The 18,344-nt window shown below is 38.6% G+C and overlaps 1 protein-coding gene across 1 annotated transcript in view; it reads right to left on the bottom strand.

Annotated features, from left to right (window-relative positions):
• Positions 1-18,344, bottom strand: part of LOC149422101 (uncharacterized) — a 592,400-nt gene that overhangs the window by 524,680 nt on the left and 49,376 nt on the right. Inside the window, exon 3 of the mRNA XM_089633082.1 lies at positions 8,882-9,573. Within this exon, the coding sequence (XP_089489208.1) occupies positions 8,882-9,473 (592 nt within the window). The 5' untranslated portion in view covers positions 9,474-9,573. The remainder of the gene's footprint in view (positions 1-8,881; positions 9,574-18,344) is intronic.

Genomic DNA, 18,344 nt, shown 5'->3' with positions numbered 1-18,344 from the left:
AAAATAAGATTTCCTCGAGACCAATATCAACGTAGTACGCATTATGAAGTTGAAAAATTCCATTTTGAATGGGGATTTGTCAAATCAGTGGTCAAAACAAGGCGACAGTGATTCAAATTAGGCAACCATTTTTTTTTGTTATTCTGTGATTTATTATTTTATTATGTGAATAAACGGCGGTTTTAATGAGTCAATTACTTTTATTCTACGTACCAACACTAAGAAGCTATACGTGTACAAAGTTACGTAGTCTAATCACGCAACCTTCCCCTAATTAATTAAATTACTTATTGTATTATGTCCATAATACAAACCATAAACTTAGGTAAAAATTATGTTAGTTAATGAAATTTATCCGAAATTTAAAGTAATTAAGAGATGAACCGATTTGAAGTAACTTTTTTTTTAAATATTCGCTTTACTTTACGAAGTTGTACGCATTTTTTCTCCGTATGTTGATTATATTATGCAAATATTTTCGTTAAACTACGTAGAATTTCAATGAAATATCTTTCTCATTTCTCCATCCGCCGAAGTTTAACGAGTTAAAGCCTCACAGAAGAATAAAGTATGCCCATAGTTCCGATTAGTTATTCAATCCTTTAATTATAATTTACAAGCCGGATAGCGCAAATAAAAAGTGATGAAAAGATATTGTAGTGATTTAGCCCCCGACAGTTGTTTTGTGTAGTCCTTTGTATAGGACTTGGCAGTTGAAGATTTTATTTTGCACTAGCTTGTCCCCGGCGTTGATCGTGCTCTACACCTTACGAGTTTTTCAAAATCAGATTTTGAACAGATACAGGAATTATTTTTCTCCTATTTAAGTGCAAAATTTCAGAATAAGTATCAAAATTGTGTTTTATGGGTGTTGTGGTTTATCGAAATCTCAAGTACACAGTGACCTTACTCCTGTTTTGAAGGTCAAGTGTGAAAAATATCATCAATCTCGGAATTAAACTGGATATTCATGAACTCACTAACGCACACTGGGACTGTCTTTTTTATATATATTAGAATGTGTATACATAATATCTACACGAGATTCAACTGCTAGGAGTCAGTGAAACTATGTTTAATAGGTTTTTAAGATAGTTTGTCCAAATACAGCTTAAATATCAATAAATCTGAATTCTGTTTACTAATTATTATCTATTATATATTAAAAGTTCAGCAAAACAAACTACACGATACCAATCTACCAAGACCAAATTCTAATTCAATTGATCTACGCACAAATAGCACATAGGATGGGAAATCGAACCTAACTATTAAATATATAAACTCGGTTCTGAAAACAATTGTGAAAAACCTACAAAAAAACTATCAAACGACTCTTCTAAAAAAAAAAAAATCTGATCTGTTACCAAATTTAAGGGGAGCGCGCACTAAACAACACAATTTAAGATAATCCAGTCTAACTATTAACGAAAACCTGGCAGGACGCAGACCTAGTTTTTTGCAGTGAGCCTACTGATGCTGTATGTAAAACAGACTGGTCCTTTCTGGAAACAAGAGATATCAATAATAATGTACAAAAAAAAATATGCTATTGCAAATTTTGTACCCTTTCGATACTGTCCTGGATCGATCACTGCAACACACAATAAATAAAGAAAAATCATTAAAATTAAAAGCGATCCAGATTTTCGATCGATTATAATAAATTTTAATTTTTAACAAAGGAGTGTTGTTAAATCTCTAATCTCTGCTATAAAAAGCACATTGATAAAATTGAAAGTTATATTCATGTTAATATAAAACAATGTTGGAATTCCACTAATTCTCAAAACAATAATGAATTTCAATGGAAAAATTGGGTTTAATGTTCAAAATATTGTAAATTTTTTAGCCAATTATTTTTAAAGGGGTAGACAAAACGGACGTTACAAAAGAAGACCAATATGTATACAATCATCGATACCTAAACCTTTTTTTAGCTACACTTGGAGTTTATGGTTATTTACTAAATTAGTTTGTTATTTATTTGTCCAATAGGAGTCTTTGTAAGAAAGTAAATGGCACCAATTCATACGAATTTGTAGCGTCAAGTGGAGTGCCGCAAGGCTCCCATCTAGGGCCCATTTCGTTTATTAGATTTATAAATGATATTGTCAATGTATTTACTTCCATAAAAGTGTTACTTTTTTAACGATATGAAACTATATAAAGATATAAATCACATGAATGATTGCATTACTTTACAAACTAACCTTATATATGTTTTTGAATGGTGCTCTATGAACAAATTAGCATTGAACATAAAGAAATGTAATTTCATTCATTTTTACAGAAAAAATAATCCAATATACATTACATTATAAAAAAACTAATTGCCATATTAAAATTATTGACCTTGGTATTGTATATTAAAAATATTATCAACAGGGCACTTAATACTCATTTCATGACTTTGTTTTGAGAGCTCCAAAAGACTTCAATAATTTAGATAAATTTATCATTTTATATAAAACCCTTGTAAAATGCCAACTAGAGTACAACTCGTTGTGGTTTTCTCTTTACAATATTCATTCTGACAACATTGAAAAGATTCAAAATCTAACATTTTAACGAGCATAAACTATAAATGGTTAAAAATTTAAACAAAATTCCTAAACAAACACAGATTATAATTACCTCCTGGACAAAATGTTTATATTGAAACTTTCAGAAATAAGAATAAGCACAGGTTAAATACTATTAGGTATATGAAATACTGCATAACAAAATTGACTGTCCGGAATTGCTTCAATTAATCAATATCCTTGTTACATTTATTATTTAACATTTGGGAGGCCCGTTTGGGTACCGCCGCCCCAGGAACCATTTATTGGATAACCAACACCTCTGCCATAGATAGGAAAATTATTTTCCTTAGGGCCTCCTGTGTGAGCTTAAAGTTTTACAAAGTCCTTTTTTAATTGCCACTTTCCGAGACTTCACAGACACGGAAAGAAATATTTAATCTGTGAGGTTATATTTCACCATAAAACTAATCGATATTAATTTTGTTTATTCCATTTTTTATTTTACTAGACACAAAAAGACCTTCGACTATTTTTGTTATAGAGTAAATCACATTTGGTGTTGTAAGAAGTGATAAAGTGGGTAGAGATCACTTAGGTTATTTTTTTTGTTATTTGTTTGTGTTAACATTTTTACCGATAAATTTTATTTTATTTTATGTTTTTGTTGTTTACTTTTTTTCCTTAACGGTTACATTTTCTTGACTTGTTTTATTAATTTAAGTATTTACAATGGTTCAGTGATACAAATAACTAGTAAAATATAATGTAAAAGCCCACTAGGGCGTGTAATAAATAAATAAATTTCTCAGATTTCTTTTCAAATTCGCCCGTAGTGAAGCGTATTATAAATATATGGACAGTCAGTCGCATATAGCCCGGACAACCAGGCATTTGGCAATATGCTTGCAGGAATAACAGCGCACAGTGTATAGTTGTAACAGGTAGAGGTTCTGTGCTCTCTGCGTGCCCACAACTACGACTACCGGCTGCATATTGCAGGAGCTGCAAACTGCTAAAGCACGATATGTCCAGCGTCCAGCCACATCGGGCAATGTTAGTGCCGATCTCTCTCGCCAGTTTCCATCTCCCGGACATCACGTCCCACAGACGTGCTAGGAAATGTTTTATATCTCGTTTCGCGCGGAAAGGATGTTGCTTTTCTTTTCTCGTTCTGAAAAGTTCTCAGATAGGATTGTAGGTAAGCGCTTAAATTGTAGAGTGAAAGACTTTTATTTCAGCTCATTTGTAATGCCTGAATGCATATGTTGTGTTTGTCTAATTAGATATCTAAAATAATGTTAAACGAAGTTCAGGTGAACTGCCGGGGCCTTCTAAACTAACCGCAAAACGCTTGTAAAAATTTTACGAAATGTAAGATTTACCAAACATAATATATTTTCATTTTAGTTTTAATTCCTCAAAAATGTAAATTTCAATAGTTCGACTGTTATCTAAGTGCACAATTATTATTATTATTATTTTATAGTTTCTATAAACTAGTATACAGTCGTATAGTTGAACATACATATACTATGTTAAACTGACAGAACACTCCATTATTTGTATTCTAGAAATTGTTTAAGTTTCTCTATTATAAAAAGGACCTAAAAATGTAACATAGTAAGTAAGTAATTTAAGAGAACTTTTCATAACACCTACCTTTGGTACTTTGATCACTTTGGTAATATTAATATTTTAAAAAGACGCTGAAAAGGTAACATAGAAGTATTTTAATAAGATTTGTATGAACAAAAAAATCTTAAAATTGTCACTTCCAGGACCCTCCACAGTTATTTGAGATCAATTATATTTGGTAATAGTAATATTGGAAAAAAGACATTGATAATGTATGTAAGATTATAAGTATTTTAAGGAAACTTTGTTTTAAAAAAAGATCGTAAAATAATAGACAATGGAGAGTCCTATCACCCATACGCGAACGAAAAATCGAAACAGCTTGTTTTTCGTGTAAATAATTTTGTTCACTGGAAATTGCTGAAATCCCGCGGGATTGCGAGATGCAAGATGCGCGATTGCGGGACACAAGGATGTTGTGTCAAACCTTGACATTTCAATACAAGTTTTTAACATGTTTTTAACCCCGAAACAACTGTAACAATAATAAAAACTAAAATACTTGCAGAATATAATGATAACATTATTAAACTTGATTTACTTATCTTTAAATTTAATTGAGATCTATGAATAAATAATATAAAATAAACATACCGATATATATATTTTTAATAACGTGACCGTGGAGCTATTATATTTGATGAGCTAAGCTCTCTAAGTCCATATTATTACTCTTTTTTTATTCATTTTGGTTACTTTAATAATAAGGGTTTTGCATAGAATAAAGAATAACATAAGAAGTGCCTTATGGGCGTGTTTCGTGATCCATATATAAAACCCAATTTGAGCCTGTTTCCATACAAATTATGTTTCACCATGATTACGAAATTCTAATTCTATTTAGGTAAAATTTTGATTAGGATGTACCTGGCTATTCATATCTGTTAGATAAATATTATTAATAATATACTACCTATTATGTTACTAATGTATAAATATATTGACCGGTCAGTGGTTGAGTGGGCATAGCGCTTGGGTCTCACCCGAGCGTCGCGTGTTCGATTCCTCGGCTGGCTAAGTCCTCCATCACAACACAAGCAACATTTTCGGCTTTCTGTGGTGGTAGTAGGAGATTTTCAAACATCGTCGGGTTATTCATAACCTGGGAATGTTTGTCTTTCTTTTAAAAAAATTAAATATTAATTAAATATATTAATTTAATTACGAGTATTATGATAAAAAGTGCCTTTTGACGAATTTCAACCAAGCGACCTCTTTATTTCTCGGCCATGGAGGTCGTCATTATACAAATGAATAAAATATAATCAGAAAAATTTAAATAAAAAATAAACAGCCCGTAAATCCAATAAATATTTTTAATCGTGTATTGACTAGATGGGATTAGGTGGTTTCCTGATTCTCGGCCAATCCTTTTTAGCAGCCCTATTCAACCCCTAATCGCGCTGACTCCCTCCTCTCTCCTCCCTCTCCCAACACCAACCACAGTGGCAGTAATCAGCCGGTGTGAGTGACAATCTGTTAAGTCCTTAGTTAATTAAGTCCTCAGTTCCACACTTTAATTTTTATCATTAAAAACTTTATCGATTATAAAGTGTTTTCGTATATTGCGCTTGTTACGGAAGTTTGCAGAGAAACTAGGCAGGTTCTCGCAAAGTAATGTAGGCAGTGGAACGGTCTGGATTAGGAACAAGTTTCTGTAATTCGATAAAATACATGAGTCGATAAATATGATTTCATCCTTGAAGGCTTTTACATGTATACATTGTTATAGGTGAGATATTCTGGAACACAATAATAAGTGTATGCACGTAACATAATATAATAAAGTATCAAAGATATAAGCAGGTACAATACAAGTTATTATTGAAAGTTCTGTTCTACAGAGGAGTTCAATAATTGTATATATTAACAAGAATACAAAATAAGTACGTAATATAATAAGTAGTTACAGAACAATGTGTAGTAACTATCGCTTGTTTTCTATGACATGTTAATTATTGTGTATGGTATATTTATACCGTTGATATTAAAAAAAACTTTGTTTATATTTATAAAAATAATCATGAACAGTTTGCTGTGAAACATGCTTGTATTTAGCAAACCAAGAAGAAATTTTGGTCGTGATTTACATAATTTTGCAAAAAACACGAAAATAGAATCTGCCAACGCACGGCGAAAACTTAGCGCCAGCAAACAACGTGTTAAAAATGCAAGGGGAAAAATGAGCATTGCTAATTTATTAAGAATCTCTTCAAATTATTCGTAATCCATTGCAGACCCTTAACGAATTAATTAGTAGTTTTCAAGTAAAATTTTTGGTAAAAGAGGAATGTATTATCACCATTATTATCTCCTCGTGGTAGCAAGCGAGTCGACAGAAAAAAGCTATGGCAGGTGTTTTCCAAGTATGCAGTGAATACGAATCTCACTCAGGCAATTGCGTCTCCGTATAAGGAAAGCGTTGCATGTCGAGCTTCATTACACATATCCTCAAAAAAGGAGACGACACTGATATAGCCAATTATCGCTGCATTTGTCAGTCAGTACTTCCTAAGCTTTTTGAATCACTGGTCCTTGATGAAATCTTTCCCAAATTAATAAAACTAATTGACCAAAAACAACACGTTTTTATCAAAGGTAGATCAACCGCAACTAACTTAACAATATTTCAAAACTTTATATTAGAATCTTTTGCAAAAAATAAACAAGTCGACTGCATATATACAGACTTTTTGAAAGCATTCGACAAAGTATCCCATAAACTACTAACCCGAAAACTAATCTGCCCTAGGTGTAAGAGATAACATGCTAAAATGGTTTACTAGCTATTTATGAAATTGTAAACTATTTGTTAAAATAAAATCTTTGAAATCGAAAGCTTTCTGTGCGACCAGTGGCCTACCGCAAGGTAGTCACCTTGGTCCGGTTTTGTTTCTCATTTTCATTAACGATATAAAAAATTGCTTCGACGATGTCAAGGCATTGGCGCCCGCAGGGGGGGGAAAGGGGGGGCACTTTCCCTCCCCTGGATTGATTGAAAATAGTCAAATAATGTTACTTTTATTTTAAATCATTTTTTGTTAGCCTAAAGAAAAAGTGGAGAGACAGAACGTTGGCCAGCCTGGACCAACATCATCGCCAGGTTGGCGACGCACCGGTGTGACGTGAGCGTCAAGCGTAACTAAAAATATTTTGCCCCCCCTAGAAAATTTTCTGCGGGCGCCCATGTGTCGAGGTATTGCTCTTTGCTGATGACATCAAGCTATACAAAAAAATAACTGATGTAAATCATTGTCAAATACTACAGTCAATAATCTGTTTTTAAATGTAGACAAATGCAAAACCTTGACTTTCTGCAGAAATAAAAATCCTGTTTTATTTGAATATTCCATTAACAATACAGCTTTAGAAAGAGTCACGGAAATGAGAGATATCAGTATATATATATAATTATAACAATTAAAATATATATATATTGTAATTGTTATTCACTCACAGTAGTATAATAAACGCTGCTCTATAACATGGTCCGACGCAGTACAATGTGCATCAGTTAAGTACTAGATAATTAATTAATTAATCAGTGGATGAGTTGGGCAACACTGGAGGAACGAAGCGAGCCGGTTCCGTCTCCAGAAGGGTTCACTGGGAGTTTTGTTTTCACGGGTAAGGCAACAGATTTAGCACAGTCAACTAGATTAAGAATTAATTAGACGCGGTGTTAAAGTTCTCTTATATGAGATGTGGTTATTTAATTTACAGTAAATACTATAAATATGTTGGTATTTGTGACATGAGTGTAATGGCGTGATTCATCACGCCAACGCGTTTCAACGCACATGATCGAGAATCAAAAGTGATCATTATGGAGCTCATCGGTTGATTATCCGCTGCAATTGGATAACGCCGTTCATTTTTCACATTGGTGAAAAGTGAATTATGATTTCTTTGTCACCCAATCACTGCGAAGCCACTCGCATCCTCCCCACTCGCAACCTCTACAGCAAGTATTACCCATGTCTTCAGAACCCCTCATCCCACTGATGGAAGCATGACCTGGACCATTCCACGCTCTCCAGCGAAGATAAAAACCGTTCCCTGATGGTTTTCTCCGTTACAATCAACGACAGCGTACGTAATCAATGAATTTTAGAATAGGCTAGCTACCTAGACGGCGATTTGTGAGTCATCTAATAACCATTGTAATCTATGATGTACTTATTACCTTAGATAAAAATATATGTTCTAACTGATTCAATATGAATCCATTGTTTTCTTTACATCCTGATAAGTACGAGTTCCCCACATGCCCACGCTCTGGGAATTCTGTTTCATGCCCTGCTTTTCACGGACATAATCTGACAAGGAATTGCAGATTTTGGCGCACAGTGATACACTGGGCTAGTTACCCTGAGAAATCAACTCTTTACTATAAACCCATTCTAAATTTGCACCCAAATATGATTCGATTTGAATATACCTTATCATGGTTAAGTGGATATAAATTTGAACAACAATATTAGTAAGTTATCACCATAACGTCATTATTTTAGAGTAACTTATTATGTCGTATTGCGCTTCCTTCTCTATACATTTATGACAGTGTTACAGTGTCCATCATCAGGGCAGATGTCATAGGTACCGTATGCTAAATACGATCTTTGATAGCAATATCACAAATTTTGGATGAACAAGCTAATAGCCAGATAACAAAGGCAACAGTTTTTAGTAAAGAGACGCTTTGTTCGCGTACTCACCGTCATACAGCACTCCGCGGACCAGCTCCTCGTCAGACTTGAAGACCGCATGCTCGAATGTCAAATTCAAACCACTCACTTCTTTTTCTACAACCTTCACATTGCCTTCAAAATCATCACTCTTCACATTACACTTCCAACTAGCCAATATTACATTGTCACTTTGATTCCAATTCACCGCACTGACGTTTCCCGCCTTCGCTATTTCAAATTGTTCCGTCACTCCGTCACTGTCATCGCGCTCGGCCGTCAGGGGGCCCTGGCTGTCCCCGTAGTCCGGGGGAGACGTGGGCTGCCTCCCTCGGCTGTCCTCGTGTTCCGAGGGGACCCCACCGGGGGGGCCCGGGGAGCGCCCTGGCGCCGGATCACCGTCGGGGAACCCCCCGTGGTTGTAGTTGAACGACCCCCAAGAATTCGATATTTGAATGACAAAAATCGCCGCTAGAAGGAGGCATCCGAAGTTCGAGAAGATGTTTTTCTTTATGCTGGCCACCCCGATGTTTCTCCATCTCTTCCTGGTCTTATTGCTTTGTTTGTCGTTTCTTTTTAAAGTACAGGAACATTCCTCTGGAGCAGCACATTTGGGAAGCATCGTTATTTAAAACTAACTTTCTTTTAATAATAATTAGAACATATAACTTGTCTTAGGTTGACGGCATGCCACCATGTTGTGCCGCACGCCATTCTCGGATCTGAAACCAAAATATTTTTATAAGCACTCGTTGTGAAATGGGGGAGCAGATTTAATCTGCGGAAAATATTGCTGTTTTATTTAAATGAGTTGAGTAAAAATGCAAAGCTTCTTTTGAAGCCTTCCTCTGGTTAATCTTACGAGCTTTGGGGATAATTAATGCAGTAAGGGGTGGATTTTTATTCGTTTCTATCTACACGCCCAGAGATAATCATATCTGCTGTAGTTAGATTATTTTTTAAAGAAGGTAGGCTAAAACATACTAAGGAAAAATAAGGAAACTAAACAAGGAATACAATACTTTTTGATCACTTTTTTACTATCGTTTTAGCTTTCCCGAGAATTTTCACGACTGAATATTTCATATTTAATCATTTATTTGTATTTAAAAGATTTGTAGCTAAAAACTGAGAAGAATTTACTAGCTGAGTGTAATAGCTAACCTGTGATTACCAGAAATAAATAAAGTGTAATTCTAGGAATGCCAGAGCTCATTGACAGTTTTACTCGCATTTATTTTGTTGAATAAATAAATATTTATTCAACAAATTATTTTTATCGTAAAAAAACATAATCTGCACATCTCACTGGGGCATTCCTGTGTCAAGATGTGCAGCTTTTCAATTACATCATTTAAAAAATACGTATAAGTAAACTTAATAAAATAATAAAAATTAAATTTAAACCCACAAAAGAAAAGTAAATGAAACGGTTTTGTCGAGACCGGTACCAAAAAAAAACTAAATTTTAGTAACAAATGTACGAAAAAAAAAAACTGTCTACAAAAGAAACATTGATTTTAGAATGTATGAAAAGGTGTTATGGTTAATTTATACCTAATATATGTAGGTATTCATCTACGACTTCATATACACAAAATTCTGTTATTTTAAGTTATAGGAGTCAAAACATCTGAAATCACTGATAATGATTAGTTTTTTTTCCCCACTTAAAAAAAACTTCACTAATTACCAATTTGTCTTGTCTTTTGGAAACATAACAAATTTAAATTTACAAACTTTCCGCACTCTCCTCATTTCTCACATTTAACAAAGGATGACAATTTGGAGATCTCAATTTCACTGTTCCCAGTTAAGAAGTCAAATGATCCTTTTTTAGTAAGATTAAGTAGACGTCGCGCCGTCCCCAGTTCGACGTCGGAATTCATAACAGACATTCGAGTAGGCTATGATATAGTCTATACTAGGTTGACCCGTACCACCCCGGACTCAGCACTGATTTACTATTTGTAATTTCCATTATTAGAAATATCTTAAAATGATGTAGGTACGCGTAATTATTAGTTATAAAATTTTCTACAAAAATTAATAATACCATCTAACTAGGGTTATATTGGTTTTATTACATTTTCCCCTGACAAATTTACAAAAAAGGAATAGGCATCACGAGACAGCTGGCAGCTCTGAAACATCGAAATTGTAATAGGCTTGACGGGGCATCTGGCAGATGTGAAATAAGTAATAGGCGACACGGGGCACCTGGCAGATGTGAAACAACTGATAGGCGTCACGGGGCACGTGGCAGATGTTAAACAAGTAACAGGCGTCACGGGGCACCTGGCAGATGTGAAACAATTGATAGGCGTCACGGGACACCTGGCAGATTTAAAACAATTAATATGCGTCACAGGGCACGTGGCAGATGTTAAACAAGTAACAGGCGTCATGGAGCACATGCCAGATGTGAAACAATTGATAGGCGTCACGGGACACCTGGCAGATTTAAAACAAGTAATATGCGTCACGGGGCACGTGGCAGATGTTAAACAAGTAACAGGCGTCACGGGGCACCTGGCAGATGTGAAACAATTGATAGGCGTCACGGGACACCTGGCAGATTTAAAACAATTAATATGCGTCACAGGGCACGTGGCAGATGTTAAACAAGTAACAGGCGTCATGGAGCACCTGCCAGATGTGAAACAATTGATAGGCGTCACGGGACACCTGGCAGATTTAAAACAAGTAATATGCGTCACGGGGCACGTGGCAGATGTTAAACAAGTAACAGGCGTCACGGGGCACCTGACAGATGTGAAACAATTGATAGGCGTCACGGGACACCTGGCAGATTTAAAACAAGTAATATGCGTCACGGGGCACGTGGCAGATGTTAAACAAGTAACAGGCGTCACGGGGCACCTGGCAGATGTGAAACAATTGATAGGCGTCACGGGACACTTGGCAGATTTAAAACAAGTAATATGCGTCACGGGGCACGTGGCAGATGTTAAACAAGTAACAGGCGTCACGGGGCACCTGACAGATGTGAAACAATTGATAGGCGTCACGGGACACCTGGCAGATTTAAAACAAGTAATATGCGTCACGGGGCACGTGGCAGATGTTAAACAAGTAACAGGCGTCACGGGGCACCTGGCAGATGTGAAACAATTGATAGGCGTCACGGGACACTTGGCAGATTTAAAACAAGTAATATGCGTCACGGGGCACGTGGCAGATGTTAAACAAGTAATATGCTTCACGGGGCACGTGGCAGATGTTAAACAAGTAACAGGCGTCACGGGGCACCTGGCAGATGTGAAACAATTGATAGGCGTCACGGGACACTTGGCAGATTTAAAACAAGTAATATGCGTCACGGGGCACGTGGCAGATGTAAAACAAGTAACAGGCGTCACGGGGCACCTGACAGATGTGAAACAATTGATAGGCGTCACGGGACACCTGGCAGATTTAAAACAAGTAATATGCATCACGGGGCACGTGGCAGATGTTAAACAAGTAACAGGCGTCACGGGGCACCTGGCAGATGTGAAACAATTGATAATGTTTTATATAATTCAATTAATGATATAACATTTAGTAGGTCCAGGAGTGGTAGGTTACAATCTCGGTAACACTCTAGTTCCGGAGCCCTGCAATTGCAATGTTAAAGAATTGTGCCCACGCACGACACGAAGCACTGCAATTACAGTGTCGACCTTATACATCAATTTTGCTTTTTGATAATAATAATGATTGGATTATTTATATAGCGCCGTTTTCGTGAGAAAATCACCTCAAGGGTGAAATTAAGGGTGATCTTACTTCTACTGGGATTACTAACGGTTAGTTGTTGGGTATAATATTGTTTTTTTTATCTTTTCTCTCTCCTCCTTCTGTCCTACTTCATCTTGATTTGTCTTGTCACAACAATCTTCTCCCTCAATATTTCAAGCAATGGGGTGATATAATCCCACCGGATCCGAACATGTGAGACTACAGATAATGAAAGAATGCCCTCTCTTATGTCTTATCAAATGTGGCCATGGCAAACACTACGGACTGACTGCATTCAAGTTACTGTGCCAGTCGAGCAACTAACGAAGCCACCGGCTGCGAGGTGTGACCTGGCTTTACCTCGCTTTTCTTCTACTTTTGTTAGGGTTGGGTACACAACACCCTCCCTCCATAAACTAACACAAGCCCCTAACTCCAGCACTGCTTTTCATCTACTTATGATAGGGTTGGGTACACAACACCCTCCCTCCATACACTAACACAAGCCCCTAACTCCAGCACTGCTTTTCATCTAATTATGATAGGGTTGGGTACATAACACCCTCTCTCCATACACTAACACAAGCCCCTAACTCCAGCACTGCTTTTCATCTACTTATGATAGGGTTGGGTACACAACACCCTCTTTCCATACACTAACACAAGTCCCTGACTCCAGCACTGCTTTTCATCTACTTATGATAGGGTTGGGTACACGACACCCTCCCTCCATAAACTAACACAAGCCCCTTACTCCAGCACTGTTTTTCATCTACTTATGATAGGGTTGGGTACACAACACCCTCCCTCCATACACTAACACAAGCCCCTAACTCCAGCACTGCTTTTCATCTACTTATGATAGGGTTGGATACACAACACCCTTCCTCCATACACTAACACAAGTCCCTAACTCCAGCACTGCTGTTCATCTACTTATGATAGGGTTGGGTACACAACACCCTCTTTCCATACACTAACACAAGTCCCTAAATCCAGCACTGCTTTTCATCTACTTATGATAGGGTTGGGTACACAACACCCTCTTTCCATACACTAACACAAGTCCCTAACTCCAGCACTGCTTTTCATCTACTTATGATAGGGTTGGGTACACGACACCCTCCCTCCATAAACTAACACAAGCCCCTAACTCCAGCACTGCTTTTCATCTACTTATGATAGGGTTGGGTACACAACACCCTCCCTCCATACACTAACACAAGTCCCTAACTCCAGCACTGCTTTTCATCTACTCATGATAGGGTTGGGTACACAACACTCTCTTTCCATACACTAACACAAGTCCCTAACTCCAGCACTGCTTTTCATCTACTTATGATAGGGTTGGGTACACGACACCCTCCCTCCATAAACTAACACAAGCCCCTTACTCCAGCACTGTTTTTCATCTACATATGATAGGGTTGGGTACACAACACCCTCCCTCCATACACTAACACAAGCTCCTTACTCCAGCACTGCTATTCATCTACTTATGATAGGGTTGGGTACACAACACCCTCCCTCCATACACTAACACAAGTCCCTAACTCCATCACTGCTTTTCATCTACTTATGATAGGGTTGGGTACACGACATCCTCCCTCCATAAACTAACACAAGCCCCTAACTCCAGCACTGCTTTTCATCTACTTATGATAGGGTTGGGTACACAACACCCTCCCTCCATACACTAACACAAGCTCCTAACTCCAGCACTGCTTTTCATCTACTTATGATAGGGTTGGGTACACAACACCCTCCCTCCATTCACTAACACAAGCCCCTAACTCCAGCACTGCTTTTCATCTACTTATGATAGGGTTGGGTACACAACACCCTCCCTCCATACACTAACACAAGCTCCTAACTCCAGCACTGCTTTTCATCTACTTATGATAGGGTTGGGTACATAACACCCTCTCTCCATACACTAACACAAGCCCCTAACTCCAGCACTGCTTTTCATCTACTTATGATAGGGTTGGGTACACAACACCCTCTTTCCATACACTAACACAAGTCCCTAACTCCAGCACTGCTTTTCATCTACTTATGATAGGGTTGGGTACACGACACCCTCCCTCCATAAACTAACACAAGCCCCTTACTCCAGCACTGTTTTTCATCTACTTATGATAGGGTTGGGTACACAACGGCTTGTATACTTGACGGCCGGCATAGTCCAGTGGTAACGCATTGGACTGCCATTCCAAAGGTCGCGGGTTCGAACCCGGCGTGCGCAAATAAATTTTATTTGATTAATTTGTGTTATTTCACAATTAATTAATTAAAATAATATATAGTATATTTGAGGCACGTTCCAGAGTGGAAGATACTACCAGTATCGCCCTGGTGTAAGACCACCATTCAGAATTGAAACGTTGCTCCAAATGGCTTTAGCCGTGTTTAGTGACTAGATCTGAATAGCCAGGTACTTCCCCACCTTCCTCTTTCCCTTCCCCACTTACCTTCAGCCTCACAACATCCCCCAATTGGGGATGCCATAGTCTCACTAGCTCCAGACGGGAGCAGTTGGGACTCTTGTGAGGTATTCACTATAAAAAAAAAAAAAAAAAAAAAAACAACACCCTCCCTCCATACACTAACACAAGCCCCTAACTCCAGCACTGCTTTTCATCTACTTATGATAGGGTTGGATACACAACACCCTCCCTCCATACACTAACACAAGTCCCTAACTCCAGCACTGCTTTTCATCTACTTATGATAGGGTTGGGTACACAACACCCTCTTTCCATACACTAACACAAGTCCCTAACTCCAGCACTGCTTTTCATCTACTTATGATAGGGTTGGGTACACAACACCCTCTTTCCATACACTAACACAAGTCCCTAACTCCAGCACTGCTTTTCATCTACTTATGATAGGGTTGGGTACACGACACCCTCCCTCCATAAACTAACACAAGCCCCTAACTCCAGCACTGCTTTTCATCTACTTATGATAGGGTTGGGTACACAACACCCTCCCTCCATACACTAACACAAGTCCCTAACTCCAGCACTGCTTTTCATCTACTTATGATAGGGTTGGGTACACAACACCCTCTTTCCATACACTAACACAAGTCCCTAACTCCAGCACTGCTTTTCATCTACTTATGATAGGGTTGGGTACACGACACCCTCCCTCCATAAACTAACACAAGCCCCTAACTCCAGCACTGCTTTTCATCTACTTATGATAGGTTTGGGTACACAACACCCTCCCTCCATACACTAACACAAGTCCCTATTTCCAGCACTGCTTTTCATCTACTTATGATAGGGTTGGGTACACAACACCCTCTTTCCATACACTAACACAAGTCCCTAACTCCAGCACTGCTTTTCATCTACTTATGATAGGGTTGGGTACACGACACCCTCCCTCCATAAATTAACACAAGCCCCTTACTCCAGCACTGTTTTTCATCTACATATGATAGGGTTGGGTACACAACACCCTCCCTCCATACACTAACACAAGCTCCTTACTCCAGCACTGCTTTTCATCTACTTATGATAGGGTTGGGTACAAAACACCCTCCCTCCATACACTAACACAAGTCCCTAACTCCAGCACTGCTTTTCATCTACTTATGATAGGGTTGGGTACACAACACCCTCTTTCCATACACTAACACAAGTTCCTAACTCCAGCACTGCTTTTCATCTACTTATGATAGGGTTGGGTACACAACATCCTCTTTCCATACACTAACACAAGTCCCTAACTCCAGCACTGCTTTTCATCTACTTATGATAGGGTTGGGTACACGACACCCTCCCTCCATAAATTAACACAAGCCCCTTACTCCAGCACTGTTTTTCATCTACATATGATAGGGTTGGGTACACAACACCCTCCCTCCATACACTAACACAAGCTCCTTACTCCAGCACTGCTTTTCATCTACTTATGATAGGGTTGGGTACACAACACCCTCCCTCCATACACTAACACAAGTCCCTAACTCCAGCACTGCTTTTCATCTACTTATGATAGGGTTGGGTACACGACATCCTTCCTCCATAAACTAACACAAGCCCCTAACTCCAGCACTGCTTTTCATCTACTTATGATAGGGTTGGGTACACAACACCCTCCCTCCATACACTAACACAAGTCCCTAACTCTAGCACTGCTTTTCATCTACTTATGATAGGGTTGGGTACACAACACCCTCCCTCCATACACTAACACAAGCCCCTAACTCCAGCACTGCTTTTCATCTACTTATGATAGGGTTGGGTACACAACACCCTCCCTCCATACACTAATACAAGTCCCTAACTCCAGCACTGCTTTTCATCTACTTATGATAGGGTTGGGTACACGACATCCTCCCTCCATAAACTAACACAAGCCCCTAACTCCAGCACTGCTTTTCATCTACTTATGAAAGGGTTGGGTACACAACACCCTCCCTCCATACACTAACACAAGTCCCTAACTCCAGCACTGCTTTTCATCTACTTATGATAGGGTTGGGTACACGACATCCTCCCTCCATAAACTAACACAAGCCCCTAACTCCAGCACTGCTTTTCATCTACTTATGATAGGGTTGGGTACACGACACCCTCCCTCCATAAACTAACACAAGCCCCTTACTCCAGCACTGTTTTTCATCTACATATGATAGGGTTGGGTACACAACACCCTCTCTTCATACACTAACACAAGCTCCTTACTCCAGCACTGCTTTTCATCTACTTATGATAGGGTTGGGTACATGACATCCTCCCTCCATAAACTAACACAAGCCCCTAACTCCAGCACTGATTTTCATCTACTTATGATAGGGTTGGGTACACAACACCCTCCCTCCATACACTAACACAAGTCCCTAACTCCAGCACTGCTTTTCATCTACTTATGATAGGGGTGGGTACACAACACCCTCCCTCCATTCACTAACACAAGCCCCTAACTCCAGCACTCCTTTTCATCTACTTATGATAGGGTTGGGTACACAACACCCTCCCTCCATACACTAACACAAGCTCCTAACTCCAGCACTGCTTTTCATCTACTTATGATAGGGTTGGGTACATAACACCCTCTCTCCATACACTTACACAAGCCCCTAACTCCAGCACTGCTTTTCATCTACTTATGATAGGGTTGGGTACACAACACCCTCTTTCCATACACTAACACAAGTCCCTAACTCCAGCACTGCTTTTCATCTACTTATGATAGGGTTGGGTACACGACACCCTCCCTCCATAAACTAACACAAGTCCCTTACTCCAGCACTGTTTTTCATCTACTTATGATAGGGTTGGGTACACAACACCCTCCCTCCATACACTAACACAAGCCCCTAACTCCAGCACTGCTTTTCATCTACTTATGATAGGGTTGGGTACACAACACCCTCCCTCCATACACTAATACAAGTCCCTAACTCCAGTACTGCTTTTCATCTACTTATGATAGGGTTGGGTACACGACATCCTCCCTCCATAAACTAACACAAGCCCCTAACTCCAGCACTGCTTTTCATCTACTTATGATTGGGTTGGGTACACATCACCCTCCCTCCATACACTAACACAAGTCCCTAACTCCAGCACTGCTTTTCATCTACTTATGATAGGGTTGGGTACACGACATCCTCCCTCCATAAACTAACACAAGCCCCTAACTCCAGCACTGTTTTTCATCTACTTATGATAGGGTTGGGTACACGACACCCTCCCTCCATAAACTAACACAAGCCCCTTACTCC

Source organism: Hesperophylax consimilis, chromosome 7, assembly GCF_061612785.1.
Source record: "Hesperophylax consimilis isolate HC1 chromosome 7, BYU_Hcon_1.0, whole genome shotgun sequence".
In the NCBI taxonomy this organism is placed as follows: Eukaryota; Metazoa; Arthropoda; class Insecta; order Trichoptera; family Limnephilidae; genus Hesperophylax; species Hesperophylax consimilis.
This window is presented reverse-complemented; position numbering and strand designations above follow the sequence as displayed.